This window comes from Chiloscyllium plagiosum, chromosome 30 (genome assembly GCF_004010195.1).
Source record: "Chiloscyllium plagiosum isolate BGI_BamShark_2017 chromosome 30, ASM401019v2, whole genome shotgun sequence".
Lineage (NCBI taxonomy): Eukaryota > Metazoa > Chordata > Chondrichthyes > Orectolobiformes > Hemiscylliidae > Chiloscyllium > Chiloscyllium plagiosum.
This window is the reverse complement of record NC_057739.1, coordinates 34,918,124-34,942,337: the sequence shown is the minus strand read 5'-3', so window position 1 is coordinate 34,942,337 and position 24,214 is coordinate 34,918,124. Positions and strand designations below refer to the sequence as shown.

Genomic DNA, 24,214 nt, shown 5'->3' with positions numbered 1-24,214 from the left:
ACAAATTCACCTGCACCTCCACACACATCATTTACTGCATCCGCTGCACCCGATGTGGCCTCCTATACTTTGGGGAGACAGGCCGCCTACTTGCAGAACGTTTCAGAGAACACCTCTGGGACACCCGCACCAACCAACCCAACTGCCCCATGGCTGAACACTAACTCCCTGTCCCACTCCGCCAAGGTCATGCAGGTCCTTGGCCGCCTCCATCGCCAGACCATGGCAACACAACGCCTGGAGGAAGAGCGCCTCATCTTCCGCCTAGGAACCCTCCAATCACAAGGGATGAATGCAGATTTCTCCAGCTTTCTCATTTCCCCTTCCCCACCTTATCTCAGTCCCAACCCTCGGACTCAGCACTGACTTCTTGACCTGCAATCTTCTTCCTGACCTCTCCGCCCCCACTCCTTCTCCGGCCTATCGCCCTCACCTTAACCTCCTTCCACCTAACACATTCCCAACGCCCCTCCCCCAAGTCCCTCTTCCCTACCTTTTATCTTAGTCTGCTTGGCACACCCTCCTCATTCCTGAAGAAGGGCTTATGCCCGAAACGTCGATTCTCCTGCTCCTTGGATGCTGCCTGACCTGCTGTGCTTTTCCAGCAACACATTTCAGATCAATTGGGCTCAATTCTCTGACAGAATTAGGCCACAGAAAACATTAGGCCACAGAAGTAGTTAAGAAAGAAGAGGATAATGATATTGTGGTGGATAGATGTTACTACATCGAAACCCAGAGGCTACTATAACATGCCATCTCTACTACTGAGGTCTGGAACTGGTCTCAACTACTGCATAAGGAATTCAAACTTAGATGGAGGAAACTGAGAAAGAAAAGTTTCACTAATGGCACAATAATTAACAGTTTATCAAAAAGTTATAAAACACCAAACATAAAACCAGAAGTCAAAAGACTAAAATTTATATCCAAGCATATTCTGGTTACTTCGTTTGTCAATGTTTAAGGTCAAGATCAGATTAACATTTAACAAGTGAAATACTTATTGACCACATTGTCAATTAGCCCCTTAATGTTGTGAGCCAAACGTCAATGCTTCAAGCAACCTGTAAAAATATCACTTGTGTTGTGTGCAAGTTGCCTGAGCAACTTATTCTCTAGCATGTATTAACATTTAATAAAATGATACATACATTTAAAATGGCTTATTACACCAAATTCTTTTAAAAATTTCTTCATCCAGAGAGTGGTGAGCCTGTGGAATTCGCTACCACAGAAAGCAATCGATGCCAAAACATTCGAGGAGGAGTTAAGTACTTCATGACATGATTCAGTTTCAGGATGCAGTGACTCTTATAGAGTTAGATTCATTCAGCACAGAAACAGACCCTTCAGTCCAACTTATCCATGCCTACCAAGTTTCCCAAACTAAACTAAACTTGGCCCATACCCCAATAAACCTTTCCTTTTAATGTGTCTATCCAAATGCTTTTTAAAATGTTGAAACTGTAACTGCATCTACCACTTCCTCCGACAGTCCATTTCATACACTAACCACTATGTGTGTGTTAATAAAAAGCTCCTCAGTTTCCTTTTAAATTGTTTTCCTCTCACCTTAAAAATACCTCCCCTAGTTTTGAACTCACCCACCCTCAGGAAAAGACATTTGCTGTTCATTTTATTGAAGCCCCTCATGATTTTATAAATCTCTACAAGGTCACCCCTCAACCGCCTATGCTCAGTGAAGAAAAGTCCCAGCCTATCTTTACAACTCAAACTCTCTAGTCCCAGCAACATCCTGGTAATTTCCAGAATATCAAAAGAAAGACATTATCAAAAATCTGGACAATAATAAATATTTATTTAAATCAATAAAAGATGACTATTCAGTGCATTTAAAATGTTCAGTAAACTGCCAGGCAGCTGCTACTATAAATGTCTGCAAATTGATAGGTTATAGATGTAATAGATGTTTGAAAAACAGCAAAATCTTTCAGTTCTTACCTCCTTCAGTTTGCGTCCAAGTTCCTCCCTCTCTTTCTCCAATTGTCTCTTTTCTCGTGTTGCCACTTCAATCTGGAGAATAGATGACAAGATAGAAAATCTTTGGTTTCCAAATGATCTCTGAAACTGCCACTCTAATGCTAATAACTTCACAGTAATCAAATAATTAATTTGTGAATAAGATGTATCCTTCTTTTAAAGCATGAGTACAGCAACTTCAATATTCTGGAATTACAATATACAAATTATTAAATATCCATTATTAAATTTACTACTTCTGTTTTTACAGGCACCCAAACAGACCCTACTGTGATTTCTCTTCCTGTACATGAACTCTACTAGATAGATTCATGTTTAGATGGAGGTCAAACTCTACTGTTCTCAGATCAATTCTTCAATAATTATGCCACTATATCCACAGTGACAAAAGCTTTCAATAAAAATAATTAAAACAAGGATAGCAATTTAAACATAGAATTAATATATTTCAGATGATAAATTCTCCAACTAAAATGCGTTTTAAGATGCAAATGATGCAACAGTACATTTAATCCTTTTGTGCAAGGTATTTTGGAAGAGAATCATTTTATCATATTGCTTGGGACTGACTATTTATTCATAGCACGTAGGTCAACGCAAGAATGGATACAGACAGAATCTAAAAGCAAATTTTTAGATCAAACAGGAAATGACAACAGGAAAGGAAGCAGGAGGCTAACTGGGAGAAAGTTATGATTCATGTAGAGTTGAAGAATGATCAAGGCAGGAATTGTCTGCTTTTCATATTCACCTCTACGTTATCTAATATGATTGTATTTTACACATCAATAAAATTATTGCAGATCCATCACCCCTAGAATGCTTGCATCTTTCAAGAGGATTATACTGATCTTTGCACAGAAATGGACCATTTGGCCCAACAAGTCTGAACCAGAATGTAAATATCACACAAGCCTCCTCTTGCCCAACTTCAGCTTCAACTTTGTAGCGAGTATGTCAACTGATAAGACAAAGAAACAAGATTCCTTCTTCATATTAAATCAAAATAATTACCAGATAGTAAACGGGACTCCCTAGTTAATAATGTCACTTCTTGAATGCTTCTTTGACATTCTAATAATTCTCATTTATGGTATTATCGCTAGGCTCTTAATTCAGAAACTCTAATGTCCTGGAGTCCAGGTTCGAATCCTGCCATGGCAGATAGTGGAATTTGAATTCCATAAAATAAAAAAATAAAATCAGGAATTAACAGTCTATTGATGATCATGAAACTATTGCTGATTGTTGGGGAAAAAATCTGGTTCACTGCTGTCCTTCTGGGAAGGAAATCTGCCATCTTTTGGTCTAGCTTAGATGTTATTGCCAGAGCCACAATAATGTGGCTGACTCCCACTCGCCCTCTGAAATGTCAGTTGTATCATTCGCTACAAAGTCTCAATAAAGAAATGAAACCAGAAGGACCAGGTGGCATTGACGTAAGAACTGGAAACAACAGTAAAAACAGCCCTGACAACCCTGAAAATCTTACTGGGGAGGCGTGTCAAAATTGGGAGAACAGTCTCACAGACAGGTCAATCAGTTTTTCTCTATGTTGAGCAAGATTTGGAAGAAGCAGTGAGGGTGGCAAGAGCACAAAATATACAGCTGCTCGACTGGGTCTGCAGCAGATTGTAAAGGAAGCATCAAATAGGAAAACCATACATCACATCATCAATCTGCCTACTGTAGATGCATCTGCCCATGACACAATCGGTAAGATTGACCAGCGCACATTCGTGCAAAGTTTAAATCCTTCTTTCACACTGAGAATACCCACCACTGTGTTGTGTGGCACTAACACCAGGCTAAATGGTATAGACTTTGGACAGATCTACCAACTAAAGTTTGGGCAACTACAAGACGCTATAGAGCATTAATAGCAGAATTGCACTCTAACACAATCTTCACAACGACAGTGTGTTTAAAAAGGTGTTTAGCATGCTTGCCTTCTTTGATCAGTCCTTTGAGAGAGTAGCAGTTGGGAAGTTATGTTGGGGTTGCAGAGGACATTGGTGAGGCATCTTCTGGAGTACTGTGTTCAGTTAACTACACCAGCAACCATCCCAACACACACAAACGAAGCTGTATCAGAACACTATTCCATCGAGCCACCACACACTGCAGCACAGACGAACTTCGGAAAACAGAGGAGAACCACCTATACAACGTATTCAAGAAGAACGGATACTCAAAAAATACAGTGCGCAGATTCCTCAGGAACAAACCACGACAAGCAGACCAAACACAGCCAGAAACCCTAACCACCTTACCATACATCAAAGAAGTTTCAGAAATGACAGCCAGACTACTAAGACCCCTCAGAATCCTAGTAGCGGACAAACAGGAAGAAAGTTAGCCACCAGGATACGCTAACACCAGCTAGCCACAAAAAGACACGACCCTCTCTCCTTCGTAGCCCTACATGCGGATGAAAAAAACCCACCATTTCGACTGGGACAACACATCTATCCTGGGACAGGCTAAGCAAAGACAAGCTAGAGAATTCCTAGAGGCCTGGCACTCCAACCACAATGCCATAAACAAACGCATAGATCTAGATGCCATCTATTAACCCCTCAGGAAACGAACAGGAAATGACACCACCACAAACCCTAGGAACCCCATCCAGGAGAAAGATATAAATAGAAAGCAGGAGGGAACAGCTTCGCTTCACTTGGAGGTCGCCACTGATGAGGTCGCCAGGCAATGAAATGTCTGGATATCAAACCTACAGCTCAGCGAGCAAACCTACACCCTAGTCCTGTACATCTTTCACGAGAGAAGAGGAGGTTAAGAGTTGACGTTTTATAAGCTTATAAAAATCATGAGGGATACAGATAGGGTTAATGATAAGTCCTAGGATAGAGGATTTCAAGACTAGGGGGCATTGTTTTAAATTAAGAGGAGGGAGATTTAAAAAAGACCATGAGGGGCAAATTATTATTTTTTAAACAGAGTGGCTCATGTGTGGAATGAAGTTCCTGATGTTTAAAAGACATTTAGTTTGGGATTATGTTTGGCATAGACTGGTTGGACCAAAGACTCTGTTTCCATGCTGTATGATCCTATGACTCAGGCCCAGCATATCACTCATTCAACCATTATCATCAAGGCAGGAAATTAACTCTGGTTCAATAGAGAGTGCAAGAGTGCATGCCAGGAGCAGCATCAGACAGACCTAAAAATGTTGACCTGGTGCAGCCACCAAACTGGACCACTTTCATTCCAAACAGCATAAAGCAGCAAGTGATAGATGGAGCCAAGTCATCTCACAAGCCGACAGATCAGATCTAATCTCTTGCAGTCCTTCCACATTCAGGCATGAATGATAAAGGACAATTAAATAACTCCCTAGAGGTGAAAGCACCACAAATATCCCCATCCTCAATGATGGAAAAGCCCAGAACATCAGCAGAAAAGGTAAGGTTGAAGCATTGGGTGGGTGGCACGGTGGCACAGTGGTTAGCACTGCTGCCTCACAGCGCCAGAGACCCGGGTTCGGTGAATTGGCCATGCTAAATTGCCCGTAGTGTTAGGTAAGGGGTAAATGTAGGGGTATGGGTGGGTTGCGCTTCGGCGGGGCGGTGTGGACTTGTTGGGCCAAAGGGCCTGTTTCCACACTGTAAGTAATCTAATCTAAGCATTTGTAGCAATCTTCAGCCAGAAGTGCCGAATGGATGACCATCTTGGCCTCTTCCTGTGGTCCCCAGCATCACAAAAGCTGGTCTTCAGCTAACACGATTCACTCCACATGATATCAGTGGCTGGAGACACTGGATACTACAAAGGCTACAGGACCTGACAGCATTCTGGCAATACTACTGAAGACTTGTGCTCCAGAACTTGCTGTCTCCCTAGTCAAGCTTTTCCAGTACAGCTACAACACTGGCACCTAGCCAACAGTGTGCAAAATTGCCTAGGTTTGTCCTGTATACAAAAAGTAGGTCAAATCCAATCTTGCCAGTTACCATCCCATCAGTCTACTCTCGATCATCAGTGAAGTGATGGAAGGAGTCATCAACAGTGCTATCAAGCAGCATCTGCTCAGTGATAGCAGTTTGGGTTCACTCAGTTCCTGACCTCATTATGACCTTATTTAAAACATGGACAATACAGGTGAATTCCAGAGGTGAACTGAGAGTGGCAGTTCTTGACATCAAGATTGCATCCAAACAGAGTATGGCATCAAGGAGTCCTAATAAAGCTGAAATCAATGGATAAGGGGGGCAAATTATTCACTGATTGGAGTCTTACCTGGCATATAGGAAGATGGCTGTGGTTGTTGGAGGTCAGTCGTCTCAGCTCCAAGACATCAAATGCAATAAGACCTGGAAAATATCCAGGCTTGGACTGACAAGTGTCAAGCAACATTCACACAACTCAAATGCCAGGCAATTATCATCGTCAACAAGGGACAAAGACAATATAATCACCCTTTGATATTCAATGCTGTTACTATACAGAATCCCCCACCCTCAACATCCAGGCAATACCATTGACTAAAATATCAACTGGACTCACCATATAAATACTGTGCCTACAAGAGCAGGACAGAAGTAAGGAACACTGCAGCAAGTAACTCACCTCCTGACTCCTAAAAGTCTGTCCATCATCTAGAAGGACACAAGTCAGGAGTGTGGTGGAATACTCTCTACTTGCTCTCTCATCCCTGACGACCAGTAACAGCAATGTGCACAATCTAAAAGATGCACCGCAGACATTCGCACTTGATTCTTAAACAGCACCTTCCAAGCCCATGACCACTTCCATTTAGAAGGACAGGGCAGCGTAAACATGGGAATACTACCACCTGCAACTTCCCTTCCAAGTGACTCACCCAACAGACTTGGAAATATATCACTGATCCTTCGCTGTCACTGGGTCAAAATCCTGGAATCCCCTCCTTTTTGAGTCTACCTACAGCACGTGAACTGTACCAACACTTCAAGGGTAACTAGTGACAGGCAATAAATGCTGGCCAGCCAGCAACACCGAAGTCACACGAGAGAATAAAAAATATTTGGATTTAATCACAGGTACACAAGAATCTTCTACTAGATGAGGCACTTGTCCTTTAGATGTTAGGAGTTGCAGATTTAAAAGATACTTTGCTGCGTTGCTTATAATTTGCATGTTGTAAAGTATAAAGACTGCTACCATTACATGTCAGTGGTGCAAATGGTGGGGGCTGTGGTGCCAATCAAGCTAGCTTCTTTACGTTGTTGAAGCTGCACTCATCTAAGCGAGTGGATTAGTAAACGTAGCTTAGTTATTCCTGTTATTTTTAGATTGGTTACTTTATCCTTTATACATAACAGACAATGTAATAAAATTAAACTGTAGTTCACTTCAGGTTTGCTCCCAGACACATTTTAGCATTACCTCCTACCACAGAGTATTGAAAGTCCAAACGATTTTGTGTATTTTTCAAAATAACTAAATATTTGACAAATTAAGTTCTTCAACCAGCTAGGTAATATATCAATTCTGCACGCTTTTAATCACAACAGAAAGAAATCAGAAATTACCTGTTCCTTGTCTTTTTTGATGATGGCGCATCTCTTCCCCAGTTCATCTAGCTTCCGGTCCAACCAATCCTTTCGCCTCTGATCAGCATCATATTGACCCCTCTCTGCAGAGCCACAATTGACCATTTTGGAATTGATAGCAAGATAAATAACTTAGAGACATTTAAACTCCTAGAAAATATTTTATTCAAATGAAGCAAAATCTACTCAACGATTGTTCTCACAGATCACTTGCAGCTTTAGCTCGATGTTTCCATGAATTAAAACGTCCTTCAAGTATTGTGAGGCAGCAAAATATCTCACATTATCCAGACTCCTCTGATATTTTAATACCAACTGATTTAACACTTGAAGAAATTGTAGGTGAATGAACTCTTCATAAATAAAAACTCTTTCCTCCTCAACCCAAAGTGTGTTCTTACAACATTTTCAATCAACAATTTGCCTTTTAAAATTCTATGCTGGTTGTCCCTGATTAACTGACACATCTGCAACAGTTTGGTCACGTTATCCAAATCTCATCCCCAGCACAACCATTACACAATATAAATTTCAAAATGAAGAGCCGAACCTTAAAGTCTTGTTTACCTCTCAAACAGAAGACACTTACTGATCCTATGATTCACTTGGTAATCCAAACTGAACTTCATTACATCTGAGTGGATAGCTTTCTCACAGCCTAGTCTTACCAGGTTCACATCCCCACAGTTGCCTTAAGAAAAAAAAGCACAGAATAATTAAAACTTTCCAGTGGTCAAATAAGCATTACACACTCAAAACCTGTCAACAACAATCAAATGGCACAGCCACTATTCTCTTTAAAAAGTACACAGTCTTTTTATTAAGTAAACACTTTAAAATGAATAGTTACACAATTCTAAATGCAGAAGTCCATTGATCATAAATGTCACTACTTCCTGGAAAATTTCTATTGAATACTTAATTTTTTTTATAATCTATTACCGGAGGGAAAGAAGGAATAGACAGCAAGCATAAATAGTATAGTAAGGAGAAAGATCTTCAATGACAATAATCATGACAAGTAACAGGATTCCATCCACTCTAGCAAACAGACGTATATACACCACCCAGCAGATAACATAAGAATCGTTAATCTGCAGTGAATGAATCAGTTAACTTTCAACAGTTAGCCCAACAGCTTTTGGATTTTTAAGAAATTGTGATATGGACATTGAATTGCACATACCTAATGCGTTATTCTTATCTTTGCACTTTGACTTAAAATCAACAATGATTTTTTTCATGAGATCATCAATAGCTGCATTTGATGGTGCACACACAAGAATCCTGGTTCGTTTAGATCTTAAGTTCCTGCTGTCAGATGGTTTCACATTCTCTTGTTCCTGGATTTGGAAGGTGCAAACAAGCAAAACAAGATAGTGGAAAACATCTCTGGCAAATACTTTCTAGCTTACTGCCTTTTAAATAAAATGAGTTAAAAAGGATACTTGGGTTGGCATAATGGTCATCTCACTGTCATCTGACAGCGCCAGGGACCTGGGCTCAATTCCAGCCTCTTGTGACTGTCTGTATGGAGTTTGCACATTTTCCCTGTCAGCCTGGACTTCCGCCAGGTGCTCTGGCTTTCCCCCCACACTCCAAAGATGTGCATGCTAGACGTATTAGCCCTAGTTAATGCCGGGTTATGGTAGGGGTCTGGATGGGTTGTTCTTCAAAGGGTTGGTGTAGACTTGATGGACCGAATGGCCTCTTTCCACACTGTATGGTGTTTATGGTGAATATATGGTAAATCAAACAGTAGAGACAAGGCAAAGAAGAACGGTATTAATAGATTACAAAAATATAAATAAACCATGCCAGAAATCGATTGTACACAACTGTCAACCACAGTGGCGGCGAATCCTCCATTGACAAAAAAGATGGAATTTTTTTGAGGCCCCAGCAGAAGGTGGCATCATCAGAACAGGTGCAATGGACATGAAGAAATTGAGAGAATGAAATGGAATCCTTTCCGGAAGTAGGGTGAAAACAAGTATAGTCAAGGTAACTATGGGAGTTGGTGGAGGTTTGTAGTGAATATCAATGGCCAGCTTATCCCCAGAATTTGAAACAGAGATGTCAAGGAAAGGAAGGGAAGGTAGATAGATCAGGTGAAGGTCAGTGCAGGATGGTAATTGGAAACAAAGTTGATAAATGTTTCCAATTCTGGATGAGAGGGACAAGCAACACTGATTATGGTCACTGACGTACCAAAGAAAGAGTTTTTTGGGGGGTGGGCGGGGGTGTGGAGACTTGAGCAGGTCTGAAAGAAGGAATGTTCCACTTAATCCATAAAATGACAGGGTTAACTGGGACTCAAGTAGGCACCCCATGGCCCAAACTTCACCTTAAAGTGAGAAAGGAAAAGAATTGATAAAAGCATTGGGGAATCAACAGTTAAAAATCTCCATTTTGTAAGTCTCTATTTTGCAATAATAATTTGCCTTACAAGTTCAAAATGGGAGCTGCAGTCACAGTGTCCATGAGAACATGAATTGCAAGAATGCAGGGGTCTCTACATAACCTTGGAGATGTTCCTGTATATGCTTCTTCCCAGCACTACGATTAGGCTGCACAATAGAGCATTGTTAAGCAGCTTGCTTTATCTACTTTTGACTAATGAGAACTCTGCTAGACGTAGTAACATTACGTGGGAATGAGAAAAAGTTAATTAGTAACGCACATGAAGACTACAAAATGTACTGCTTTTAAGCTGGAGATCAGATATCTGTTTACGGTCCTCCAAAAGATAGCTTTGTTGCTAATCTGGGGATTAACCTCCGATTTCTCGCCGGCTTAACTGAAATAAAGTGTGTGCTGAAATTGAAACTTTTGTGTGGTCGAAAATTTTTTTTTTGAGTCAACAGATTGGCCATGTTGAGGAGTATGGTGATGAATGGGAACAGTTCGGGCCTTAAGGAAAATGTGGACAGCCCTCTGAGGTTTTTAGAAGGCATTTTATAAAAAGTCAAAACAGAAATTGTCAAAAACACAAAAGCTCATTGTGTTGGGGGTAGCACATGAACTTGGATGTAGAAACTGGGCACAAATGAGTCATTTCAGATTGACAGAAAGTAATAAGTGGTACAGGGATCGATGCTGGGACCTTATATAAATGTTTTGGATGGAGGACAGAAAGTATGTTTTAAAGAAGGGTCACTGGAGTTGAAATGTTAACTCTACTTTCTCTTCCCAGATGCTGACAGATTTTCAGCAATTTCTGCTTTTGTTTTTGGACAGAAAGTATGGTTGCCTACTTTGTTGATGACACAAATATAATAGTGAAGTTAAGTTATGAAGACCACATAAGAAAAAGATATATAATAGCCAAGTATTGCAGATGGTGGATCTCTGAAATCAAGTACTAAGTAGGAGAAACTCAGCAAGTCACACAGCATCTGGAGACAGAAACAGAGTTAATGTTTCATGTCTCATGCAAATCTTCCTTGGAACATTAACTCTGTTCTTTTCTCCACAGATGCTGCCAGATCCACTAAGTTCTCCAGCACTTTTTATAATTACAAATAAATAGATAGTTAAGTGAATGGGCAAAGAATTGTTAAATTGAACATGTGGAAAAATGTGAAATTGTCCAGTCTGACAAGAATAATAAAAAACAGCACATTCCCTAAGTGACTGCAGACTACATAGATGAGATAGAGGGAATCGGGTCCCCTCGTGCATGAATTGTACCAGTTGCAACAAGAAACTGGAAAGCTTACAGAAGGTTTTCATTTATTGGAAGTGGATTTGAACAGAAAAGTACAGAGGTTATGCTTCAGCTTTAAAAGGCGCTGGTGTGAACACATCTGCAGCACTGTTTACAATGTCTCCTTGTTTGAGGAAAGATGTAAATGCATTGGAAGCAGTTCACATAAGGTTTTTCAGACTAATAGCTGGAATGTCATAGGAGGAAAGAAATTAGACAGGCAAGGCTTACATCTGCTGGACTTTAGAAGATTAAGGGTCAACCTGATTGCAACACAAGATCCCAGAAAGTTTTAACAGGGTGGAGGTTTGTGGAAGAATCCAGAACTATCATGTAAAGTCCATTTTAAACAGATTTAGAGATTGTGGAATTCTCTTCTTGAAAACAAAGCAGAGGCAGAATCATTGAATATCTTTAAGTCAGAGGTGGATAGATTTGTGGTAACCAAGGGATTAAAAGGTTATATTGTTAGGGTGGGAAAGTGGATGAGGGTGTAATCAAATCAGCCATGATTATACTAAATAATGGAGTGAGGTTGAGAGACCAAAACACCCACACCTGTTGTGTGTGCCTATGTTCAAAAGACTCACTTTTCTCAGAATTATATTGTTACACTTCATCGTAGTACCTCATTGAGCAAACGATGCAGGAAACCAACGATTGTTTTTGATTTTCCTGTTCCAGGAGGTCCCTGTATGAGACAGATATTGGGAATTCTTGATTGTTTCACCATCGCATAAGCCGTGTGAATAGCTTTCTGCTGATGTTCATTGTAATCATCCTGCATTAAATGAAGAAAAATGTAAAAGCACTGCTGTCTAAATCAGAAACTACTGCAATTCCACAGAAATTGCCTTACCATAGAATCATTCTAATAAAATTATTTATTATATATGCATTTATTGTATTTTAACTCCAAATGTCATTAATTTTATAAGATCACCGAAATGCATTTCATTACTACCATATTTCTGTAGGAGTGTCTGAGCTGAACAGAAAACACAACAGTTTACTGATCTGCAGTGGTTCGAGGTGGTGCCTTAAGGGCAATTAGGAATAGGTGATAAATGCCTAGCCAGCTGTGCCCACATCCCATGCATGAATAAAAAAATCTGTTAAGTTTCATTGACACAAATAGAAAAAATGGTTTAAAGTATTCTAATTTACATTCAACAGTTGCAACAGACAAATGTCATTATATATTAAAATTTGAGGCTCAGCTGCCAGGTTGTGTTTCAGAAAAGCGAACAACTTTTATCACAAATATTGATTAAAATAGAGTATACCATGCAATAACGAAAAATTTAAAGCATTAGTGGAATAAATGCACAAAAGATTAGATTACAATATATTTACATTAATGCAATAATTCCATTTCTATTTGTACTCATTTCTAGAATTTACTCACAGTATTGTCCAATTTTGGACGTTCCACAAAACCTTTTTGAATAAAATATATAGAATTCGCTGAAAGAATTGGCCTGATCAGAGGCGTTTTGGCTAGAAAAAGCAATCCTTTGAACTGCCTCAAGGTGGTCACAAGGGAACCAATTACATCACACCTCACTGGCTGGTTTTTCACTGCACTAACATTTCCTCTCGTTTGGATTGAAAGGTGAAGAGTTGTCAATGAATCACGTCCTGTTCAAAAAGAAAACTGAGTGAAAGTCAGCTGCAAAGGCATGAAAGGGGAAAAAACCATTGTGGGAAGAAGTTCAAGCTCAACCTGTTTTCAGTCCTGGAAACAAAAGAATTTTTGTTGGAAAACAAAAACAAGTTGCTAAAATGATTCAGTATGGAGAACGATCACTTGTGAACAGAACAGATTTCGTACTCAAAGACAATGATGGTTGCATGTCAAACATTTTAGACTAAACAGAGCTTTAGACAAGATGATTCAACACAAAACAGTCCAAATAACTACGCTTATGGAAGCCTTCCTCAATATAATATAACCAATCCAATGCTTTCGCATGAAAATGTTCCTCTATGATCTGATTGTCAATTAAGAATATCAGAAAGTGAAGGTGGATGCAAATTTAAGTAGAGTTGGTTATATCTCAACTGAGGACAAAGCAGGAAATGATACATGTAAGATCATCACTGCATTGGAGAAAGAGGTAAGGGAAGGGACCCAAATTAAACTATAATGAACTATGTTCCATTTATTAAGCTCAGTGAAAGCCTGAGAATTCATCTTTTAATTACGCATTTTACAACCTGTAGTAATTACCTTCCCCAAGAGGTCACACAAATAAACCTGATCGAATATGCCAGCCAATTTCCTTCCAAGGTGGGTTTCAGAATACTACTCTCTCAAACTAATGTAATGGGAGAGAAACAATATCTTGAATGGATACTTCAACCGAGCATTCTATAATTTTTCATTGCAATTATTGAGTTGGTTATCTAAAACATGAATTTAGATCAGTGGAATGTTTTATTTTGATTTTGTAAGAATCTTCCTCAATCACAATTCTAGCTTTCATGGACATTGCAAAAATCTACTAATGTTGATTCAGGAAGGAAATTGGCCACCCTTTCCCAGGCTGGGCCACATGTGACTCCAGACCCACATCAACATGGTAATCTCTTCACTGTCCTTTGAAAGTAACTGCCCTTTCAGTTCAAGGCAATTAGGATTAGGCAACAAATACCAAACTGGCCAGTGACACCCACATTGGTTATAATCTCCTACTTAAAACAACTATTTCTCTGCATTCCTATTAAACCCACCAGTTGAAAAACGCGATGTCTTTGAGATATGGCTTATATGTGGGACTGGATTATTATTCATTATTTCGCCCTCTTCTTGCATGTAGTAATTCTGATTTTGGGGCAACCACAGGAACACAACATCATCCTCTTTAGGGTGTAGTTGTTTTTCAATCTGGTGATCACGTAGAGAAACTGGTTGATCAAAAAAAATGCAGTCAGCAGATATCAAATGCAATACTATTCTCCATATTCACAGTTCAAAACCATTTCTCCCACAATTAGATTGAAGTTTCAACCATTTTTATGGATTGAATGGATTCTTTCAGTCGATGCTAGTGTCACAAAGCTAGTCCCTTTTTTCTAAAAGCTGTTCCTTTTCTCAAAGAGACGGTCCTTGGTTTTTCTCAGAGGAGTCGTAAACATCTCCTGATTCCGATTAAACTAGTTTGGTACAGAGAATGAAGGATGTTGAGAGGCCTTTTCATTTATATTTAAACAGATGAGACTTCAGTCCGAAGTGGTCATGTTTTAGAAGTGACCTGTATAATGGAAGGGAAGTGGTCAGCTCCCTAGCCGAGCAGTTCAGTCCAGAACAAGTTTGGAGTTCAGCTGTGAGAAAACAGGCGCTCTCTCTTTCTGCCCTTCTAACTTCAACCTGTAAGCATCTGTTCCTTTTTTTTGACTGTTTTTAAGAGGGTTCACTTAGTGGGACTGTTATGTATATTCAAAACAGCATAATTAAGTCTAGTTTGGACAGACTGAGTTCTGTAGGGGTTCTCTATTCTGTTCTTTGTGTATCATTGTGTAATTTTGTGAATAAATTTTTGTCTGTTTTAAAACCTGGTAGTCAATTTAGCTATCTTACTCCAGGTAATTTTCATTGTACACTTACCGAAACAAATTGCAAAGTTATGGTCTACGCTGCCTGCTGAGGAATGTTTTGAGTGGTCTGGCCTCGTCCATAACACTACACTCAAATTAACTTGGATTATCAGCAACATAATACATCTTCAATAGGAATTCACATGCTAATCCACTGCATTTTTAATCAGTACTATTCAGCTGAAATGCAGGGCTATTGTCACAACCTCAGGATTTGCGATTAGACACAAATAAATTGTGTTTCTGTTGTAATAAAAAATAATCTCAATGTTTACCTCATTTAGGAAAACCTGGCTTCGCCAGAATAACTTTAAAGAGCACATGTGAATAAGTAGTTTGATGGGATGCAATGAAAGGATGATTACCTTACAACATCGAAAACTAATTAGTTGCAGACTCGACACAATTGTCACAGACACATGCATTTAGTCATAGATTCATACGACATGGAAACGACCGTGGTCCAACTCTTCCATGCCAATCAATTTTCCCCAACTGAACTAGTCTCACTTGCCTATGTTTGGCCTATATCCTTCTAAACCTTTCCTATTCATGTATCTATCCAAATATTGTGTAATAACAAATTCTCAACTACATACAAACCAATTATTTACTACCTAGCTTTGTTTTTAACTGATACTAAATTTGTAATATAAATTTAATGCCCAACTTGGTTTTAGAAAAATTTCAAAGATGAAAGTGGGTTTGATCCACTCTGGAATTAGGTTTTAATTCTGGGCATAACACATTAACATAATAACTCAGGAGACAGAAGGCAATCATGTGACTTGATTTAGAGTATATGCTCCATTTCTGTTCTCACCTTGAAATTCTGCACAGTATATTTTTCCTGCCACACGATAGTTCTTCAAAGTCAAAGAATTATGAATCATTCTATTTGTCTGCTTGGATTCCTTCAGTTTCTGAGCTAACTGTATAAACGAAATGCTGCAATTTAGTGTTATAATTAAGAATACTTCATTAAAATAGTCATTATTACTATTTAGTTCTTTGATGCAATCAGGACTATGCATACCAAACTGATTTCAGCTGATTTCTATCCTCCATGCAGTGCTGAGACATCACCATCTCTCTGCACTGTTGCCAAGTTAATTACTTTTAGGTTTCCTCAGCTCACCAAGCATAAAGATTGCTAAACAATATTAGGAAAGTGTGGTTATACAAAGAGATCTTGTACACCAATCAATTAAAGAGACAGGTATAGCAATCAATTAGGAATTTGGAATTTACAGGGGCTTTCATTGTAAGAGGATGAGAGCTCAGAAGAAGATATGCCTACTGCAGTTATACAGTGTCTTGGTGAGACCAGACCTGAAGTGTTGTGTGCAGTTTTTGTCTCCCTAAGAGAGGATGAAATTTGTTATAGAGTGAGTGTCATGAAGGTTCATTAGGCTGATACCAGAGATGTTGTATGAGGAGACATTGATCTGACTGAACCTGTACATTCACAAGAGTTTAGAAGATTGAGAGGGGATATGATTGAAATGTATATAATTTTTAAAAGGTTAAAACATACAGAATTCAGGTAGGATGTTTTCCTTGAATGAGGAATCTAGAACTTGGGGTTAGTCTTAGGATATGACATCAGCAAGCTACACCAGAGATAAGGTGACATTTCTTCACCCAGACAGTGGTCAATTTGTGGAATTCACAACACTGTGGAGCCTGGGTCACTGAGTATATTCAAAAGATAGATATATATTTAGCTATTAAAGGTATGAAGGGGTGCAGAGAGAGAAAGTGGGCATTTGACATTAAGAACAGAGTATCAGTTGTGATCATACTGAATGATGAAGCAGGCTCAAACAGCCTACTCCTGGGTTTCTATAATCTGTCGCACATTGCGCCCGAAGAGATATTTGGATTTCTGTTAAACAACCTCAATGACTGAAATACACAGAATTTTGGAGAAACATGAGTATTTACTGTGTTTGTTTCAGATTTCCAGCATCAGTAATATTTTGGTTTTAACCCCATTGACTGGTTTTGTTCTGGATATGCTACCAAGGTATTGTTTTCACAAAACCTTTTTACCTGAAGGATTATCACAAAATACATTTCTGCTTCAGCTGAGGTAGCATTACAGACTTACATTCATATCCCAAACATCTTTTTAAAAATCAATATGGTAATGATCGTACTAACTTACTACCTCCAAATTTGAAAATGACACAAAGCCAGGTGGAAGGGCAAGTAAACTGTAGTGAGTAAGCAGAGATGTTGCAGTGTGATTTGGACAGGCTGAGTAAATGGGCCAATGCATGCCAGATTATTTTTTGAATGGCTGTAAATTGAGTGAAGGGATGGTTCAACAAGACCTGGGTGTCCAAGTGCACTAGTCAATAAAAGTAATCAAGCACGTGCAGCAGGCAATAAGGAAAGCAAACTGTATGTTGGCCTTCATAATGAGAGGATTCAAATACTGGAACAAGGATGTCTTCCTGCAATTGTACAGGGCATTGGTGAGGCTACATCTGGAATATTGTGTGCAGTTTTGGTCTCCTTATCTGAAGTATGTTCTTGCCAAAGCAGGAATGCAGTGAAGAATTTACCAAATTGATCCTTGGGATGACAGGACTGACATACAAAGAGCAATTGAGTTTAGATTAGATTAGATTAGATTAGATTATGCTAACCACTGTGCCACCGTGCCGCCCACCGTGCCTTGTTTCAACAAGGAGTTATAGCTCCTGTGGCTAAAGGAATATAATGAAGGACAGGATTAGGACATTGAGTTGAATGATCAGCAATCATATTGAATGGAGTTGGTTAGGATTTTATTCATTGGAGTTTAGAAGAAAGAAGAAGCCTATAACATTCTAACAGGACTAGATAGGTTAGGTGCAGGAAGGATGACCAGCGAGTCCATAACTAGGGGGCTCATAGTTTAAAAGATAAGAGGCAAGCCTTTTAGCACAGGAATGGGGAGAGATTTCTTCACCTAGTGACTGGTGAGCCTGTGGAATTCGCTACCAAAAAACACGGTTGAGGCCAAAACATTGTGTGTTTCAACAAGGAGTTATAGCTCCTGTGGCTAAAGGAATATAATGAAGGACAGGATTAGGACATTGAGTTGAATGATCAGCAATCATATTGAATGGAGGAACAGGCTTGAGGTCGAATGGTCAACTCCTCCTCCACCTCTCTGTTTCCGTGCTTTTGTGCTATTGACCAAGGTACAGATATTGATCAGGACACAGGCAATACTTCAAAATAGTACTTGGGATATTTGCAATCACCCGAAGAGACAGATCAGTCCTTGGTTATGACAGCACTCCAGGAATCTCAGCCTTGTGGAACTTCAACTTTTCAGTGGGACGTAAACCAAAGACTTTGGTTTAGAACAGAGAATGCTATCAACTGAGCCATAGCTGACACTTGCATATTTCGCAAATAAATCAATGGACACTAAACATTAACTGTTTCTCCCTCTGCAGATGCTGCCCCTTTGCTCTCTGAATGTATTTATCCGTCAAAAACAAATAGATTTTGCTTTCATGCAGCTTTCAAATTCGCTTAGAAAACTAACAGCACTTAGTCAAATGTAAAGACTAGGTAAGGCAAGGCATTTGATCTGGGAATGTTATGTGCTTGCTAACATTAAAGGTCAAGAGTATCATTGAGGGGGAAAGGAGAAGTGTAATCCAGTAGAATTCCTGTTTCTGAACCCTACTCTGTCAAATTGGCTACTGAATGTGAAAAACAAGTAATGATATCTGAAAACATCAGGAAGGGGATGGTTCAACAAATGCCACCGACTGAACTATTTCCGAGTAAGGATCTACATGCAGAAAGGAGTGAAATACTGACACAGCAGTTGTCTGAATGGGATGTAGCCACTTTGAATACTCTTTTAAGACTTTTGCACAATCTTCAGGACTTCAATCTTTCTGACTGTAGTCAGCATATCATCAGTAAAGGTTCAACATTGTGCCTCATGCAGTGGACACCCAGAATCTAGCTTTGGCTTTCTCCTTTCCCATGTCAACATATTTGCATTTGGTGGGGTCATTCGCAGGCAAAGGGTAAATTTTTGGTTATGTTGACATTATCAAGCACCCAATGGATTGAGTTCACATTGAATGAACTTTGTTGTATAATTCATGCACTTCATGGACAATTTCCACTCTAATTACAGACTTAAGAAAAAGCTGACAAGTTAGCAGATCTTAATTGTAGGGGCCTTTCTACCATGGATCCTGTACCAGTTATTTATCAAAATAATCCAAAACTTTTCCTACTTTCCTGCTCTTTCCATATAAACGTAGCTCCCACTTACACCTAAGTTAGTCACCCCTGTAATGATCAAGTGGAAACATAAAATCTTAGCGCATTTGAACAATAAGCAGCTTCAACTACATTTAGCGATTACAGACTGTGCTGTGAACTCAGTCCATATGCTTCTCAAAATGCTCTCCCCATCATCATGCAATCAGAATATAGTCCAAACATTTAGTACTGGTCTCAATTGCTAATAAAACTTCTGATGCATTTAACTGCCTGTACTTACCTGCTCAAAAAGATTCAACATCAGTAAAGGGTAAAAAGTTTGAAAATATTCTTCATATGAGCGAAACTTTTCAGGCACCTCGCGTGGTGGAATTTCACAGAGAGAATCAGGTACTCCAAATTGACTTAATGAGTCAAACATCTGATAATCCCACTTAAGGACTGCATTGATAAGATAAGATTGGTCACGGTTTCGATGTTCTGTCAGATCCAAGTTGACGTTAGGTGAAGCCTGCCTGGATTTCCAAGGTGGCAGAGGTGCATTCGTCGGCAATGCTGTAGCTGACATTTGAAAACTCGGCTGTGCTCTGAAATTCATATCTTTATTTAGAGTTCGAAGAACATTAGGAGTTTCCACAGTCTTCATAATAGGAGTCGGTTTCGATGCAAGTGACACAAGGTTTGCTACTGAAGGTCTTTGAACTTGCTGAACTTTGGAAGTTGCTCCTCCTGGACGTTTTGGGACACACTGCATCTCTGTAGCAAGCTGAGCATTGCGTGAAGTAGAGTTGGAAGCAAACAGTTTGGTAGTTGCAGGTTTTGGGCTTTTCCAAATAGATGGAGGTAATTCTGGCTTAGGAAAGATATCTTTGGGTTCATTTAGAGAATGTTGCTTACAAAATTTCTCTGAAGATACAATTATATCAGAGCATCCTGTGTATTGACATCTGGTCTCATTTGCACTTAAAGGTGCTCTTCTGGAATCCTCCTCTTCCGAGTTGCCATCATCTATATCCATGTCTATGGGATCCCTCTGCGTCAACATTAATTCATTATCATCCAAGCTTTCATCCGTACTAACATCCATATCTAAAGGATCATGCTGTGTTAAATTCAAGTCATCAACTGCATTAATACTCGACAGTTTTTGCTGAGTTGAGGCCACGTCTATTGTTTTACTATGCTTCTTTTCTAACAAAATAGGAGCCGCAACATAAATATTGTCGGTTTCCACTGAAGCGGATTTGGGCTTCTGACTCCTTTGTACAGAAGCAGAAATAAAGCTAGAATTTCCTTCAGTTGACACAGCTTTTTTTGGGAAAGTACTTTCATCATGAGTAGATGTACATTTCCTTTTCTTCTCATTATTGCTTAACTGAAGCTTAGACTGCCTTAGGTACTGGCGATCCTGAGAAACCAGTAATCGTTGATTTGTGCGTACTGTTAATTTCTGTGGTGAAATGAGCTTTGCCTTCTTATTGTGTTTATGCTCAATAGTCCCCTTTTTTTGACCATAAGTACGCAATTTGTTCAAGGTATCAAGGCTGCCCTGAGAAAGATCAAATGCTTTACGAACCTTCTTTTTGAGGCCAAGTTTTTCAACGGTTGAAGTAGGTTCAGGACGCTTTCGCACCTTCTTTGGAAGTGAGCTAGAATGGTGTTTCACTGAAGTTGAAGGAACTTCCATTTGTACATCCCTGGCAAGTGATTTGCAAATATTAGTTAATGACACCAGGGATGCTTTTTCCTTTGAATTTTTACTTGTTTTATTTTTAAACCTAGTTTTCTGGTCTGGGCCATTGCACTGAGATTGTTTTTTAAGGGTGGACTTGTTTGAATCTTTACTAGAAGTGGCTTTGGATAATTGTTTTTCTCCTGCTCTAGCTTTTGATGAAACAAGATTATTTTTAAATCCATCTGCTCTATTTTTCACAGTTAGCTTGCTTCCTTGCTGATCATCTGGCAATTCTTTTGTAGATTTGGACATCCACTTGTATTTGTCAGATCTAATTAGAGATCTGAGACTATTTATACCACTAATTATGGTTTTACTGCAGATTTCTTTCTCATTTTGAAGGTTAGAGACAATATCATCAGTAAACCCAGAATGTTGAACATTGCTTTTGTCAATCGGTGTATCTTTAGCTGTAGAGCTGCTCAGAGAAGAAACTCTAAGCGATAATTGCTTTTCAGTGTCCAGGCTACTCCGTTTTCGTTTCTGCTCTCCCTTCAAACTGGCTTCTGCCTCCTCAGCAACCTTTTCAATTAATTCATCAGATACATAATCTGTATCATACCCCCATTCATTAAGCATACTGTTAATTTCTTCTTCTTCAGATTGCCTGTGAAACTCATCAACAAGCTGAGTCTTTTTTTTGTTATGTGGCTGTGGCTGAGAATCTTCCCAAACAGAATATACCTGTTCTTCACTTTCAAATTCAAAGAACTGGGAATCATTCTCGAAGACAGGGGGGGACTTGTTACACACTGACTTTTCTTGCAAACATGACTGATTTTCCTCAATTACGCCAAAGACACACTGAATAGAGGTGGCATTGTCTTTTTTCTCTGCTTCTGAGGTAGAAACAATTAATGAGCTGGTAAATTCTTTTGATGTTTCTGAATCAGAGATAGTTATCAATTCTGCATTATTGTCTTCAGTGGGCTTATTCATTGTTAAGTCAGATTCAAAATTTTCTTTATTCTGAATGGAATTGCACAACTGTCCCTGACAAAAAGCTTTTACTTTCCTATCAACCTTGTTCAGTGATTGGATTGTGTGTAACTCTGTGGGAAGCTCACTGGATAAATTAGTACTTATGGTAGAGACAGCTAGTGAGGGCTTAAAGTCTTCATCCTCCTTGGAATCATTTCTATTCACCTTGGAAGTTGAAGAAATTCTTCTCTTAAGTTTAAGCTTTAATAAACCGAATGGAATATCATCATCACTATCACTGCTATTGCTATGACAATCGTGAAGTGGGTTTGACAGACCAGAAGATTTGGATGCACTGCTAGATTCCGGCAGAGGAGATAACAATAAATCATCAGAACTTTGTGACTTGGCTCTTTTGTCAGAAATTGGAGACAATTGTGCTGTACGCACTTGAGAGGAGAGCAAACTTTCAGTAGTCTCGTCATCTGTGATTTGATTTTTGCTGACATTAGGAACGTGACTTGAGTTTCTATTATTCATCTTATCTGATTGCCTATTGTCAGCTCCTGCATCAGCTATTTTCTCAAATGTCCTTTCTTTACTCGAAGAATTATTAATTTCTTTCATCTTGAGATTGATTGCTTGCATCTTTACCTTCAGATTGAAGAGTTTGCTTGGATCAATCTTAAACTTACTTGGTCCAGCACTGACTGATTCCAGTGTTTGAGGCAAATCACAATCAGTTTCTGCATGATCAGAAGTTGAAGGGACATGAGAAATAACATGCTGATCTTTTTCAGAAGAGACAGCTTCAGGTTCTGTGGAATTCTTGTTCATAGATTCCTGAAACTCCAGTAGCATAGACCGTTTCCATTTTTCTTTACGTGGAACACTATGAGTGATTTCAAGAGGTTCAGCCTGCAAATTATTTTTATCCAGGGAACTTGCGCTAAAATCCACATTGGAAGTGGATGTGGGTGCAAGTCCACCAGCTTGTTCTCGAATCTGTCTTTGTCTACTCTGTGGGAAATCCACTGTCACATCGTCCAAAGAATGGGAACGAAGGGGAGGAGAGGTTTCCATTTTGGTCACGTGTGTAGGTAATTCTTCTTCATGAGTATTAGAAGAATCAGTATTGATCTTATTAAGGAAAGTAATGTCATCATACAAGGTGAATTCAGTCTTAAATGGGAGAACTGCTTCTTCAGAGGATTCTTTAGGTTTGTTTTCTAGAGACTTGTGATCAGTCATTTCTTCTTGATTTGGAATAGCTTTGGGAATAGCTGAACCTTTGCAGTCTAATTTTAACATTGAAGGAGATGGTGGACCAGGACCACTATTGTAACATGCAGGCATTTTCCCCCACTCCTTTGGGTCTTTTTCACATTTAATCAGTGGGCCCTTCAGTCCACTTCCTCTTCCAACCGTGTCTATTTGTTTCATTTCAGCGGTTTTACTTTTTGAATTTTTAATAAATTGTGTCAAACAGGACTGTAATTCCTGTTGCTCCTTTGGACTTAGCTGCCAGCCTAGAATAAAGCTGCTTCGCAATTGTCGATTTAGTTTGTCAAGAAATTGCTGGAACATATTTCTTTGCTGTGACTGACATCCCTCTTTCAGAAAACTACGAATTAGTTGAACACATGCTTGTTGGACTGAGCTAGTGATACAGGAACATGCCGCAGAAGACATCGCTGCAAACGTGGTTGATGTGACCTTGACATTACTCGTTCCTGCAGCTTTCTCACTGTTTTGGTTAAACACTCTGGCAGGAAGCATGGCACATTTCACCAGTGCTTCCACCCACTTCTGCGAGCTGTACCATAGCAAATGAAGATTGTTTTTATTTCTGTGGAGTTCTACAACAGATACCAAGATGAGGATGAAAAATTCAGTCACTTTGTCACAAAATGCCACCTTCCGATTCAAAACATCCTTTATTTCTGAGTAAATATGGTGAATAACTTCTCCTATGTAGGCTATGCCAAGATCCTTTAGGTCCATGACAGAGTTAACAAATGGGATGAACCACAGAAAGGTACTGTTGTGTACACGCATATCTTGCCCAACATCACACTGTAGCACATTCACCAGAGTTTGCATTTCATCATACATGTTCGGGTAGTAATCTGGGCAGATAGCATTCTTCCAACCAGGATCCTGTACGGACCAACAATAAAACAAAGTTACTTTCCATTTAGTTGTATAATAGTTATAAATGGATGTAAGTTTGTTCACTGAGCTGGATGGTTTGTTTTCAGATGTTTCGATGCCATACTAGGTAACATCATCAGTGAGCCTCCAGTGAAGCACTGGTGTTATGTCTCACTTTTTATTTAGGTCTTGGTTTCTTAGGGTTGGTGAAATCATTTCTGTTTGTTTCCACATAAATAGAAAGCGGGATATAACACCAGCGCTTCAACAGAGGCTCATTGCTGATGT

General features: G+C 39.3%; 1 protein-coding gene across 4 annotated transcripts in view; it reads right to left on the bottom strand.

Annotated features, from left to right (window-relative positions):
- The window catches only part of setx (senataxin), a 101,807-nt gene that overhangs the window by 15,635 nt on the left and 61,958 nt on the right, over nucleotides 1–24,214 (bottom strand). For all 4 annotated transcript variants that reach the window (XM_043720337.1, XM_043720339.1, XM_043720338.1 and 1 more), the window contains 9 exons: nucleotides 19,397–23,932; nucleotides 15,689–15,797; nucleotides 14,002–14,175; nucleotides 12,674–12,906; nucleotides 11,894–12,046; nucleotides 8,743–8,899; nucleotides 8,146–8,247; nucleotides 7,536–7,639; nucleotides 1,966–2,037 (listed from right to left, as the gene is read on the bottom strand). In XM_043720337.1, the coding sequence (XP_043576272.1) occupies nucleotides 1,966–2,037; nucleotides 7,536–7,639; nucleotides 8,146–8,247; nucleotides 8,743–8,899; nucleotides 11,894–12,046; nucleotides 12,674–12,906; nucleotides 14,002–14,175; nucleotides 15,689–15,797; nucleotides 19,397–23,932 (5,640 nt within the window). The remainder of the gene's footprint in view (nucleotides 1–1,965; nucleotides 2,038–7,535; nucleotides 7,640–8,145; nucleotides 8,248–8,742; nucleotides 8,900–11,893; nucleotides 12,047–12,673; nucleotides 12,907–14,001; nucleotides 14,176–15,688; nucleotides 15,798–19,396; nucleotides 23,933–24,214) is intronic.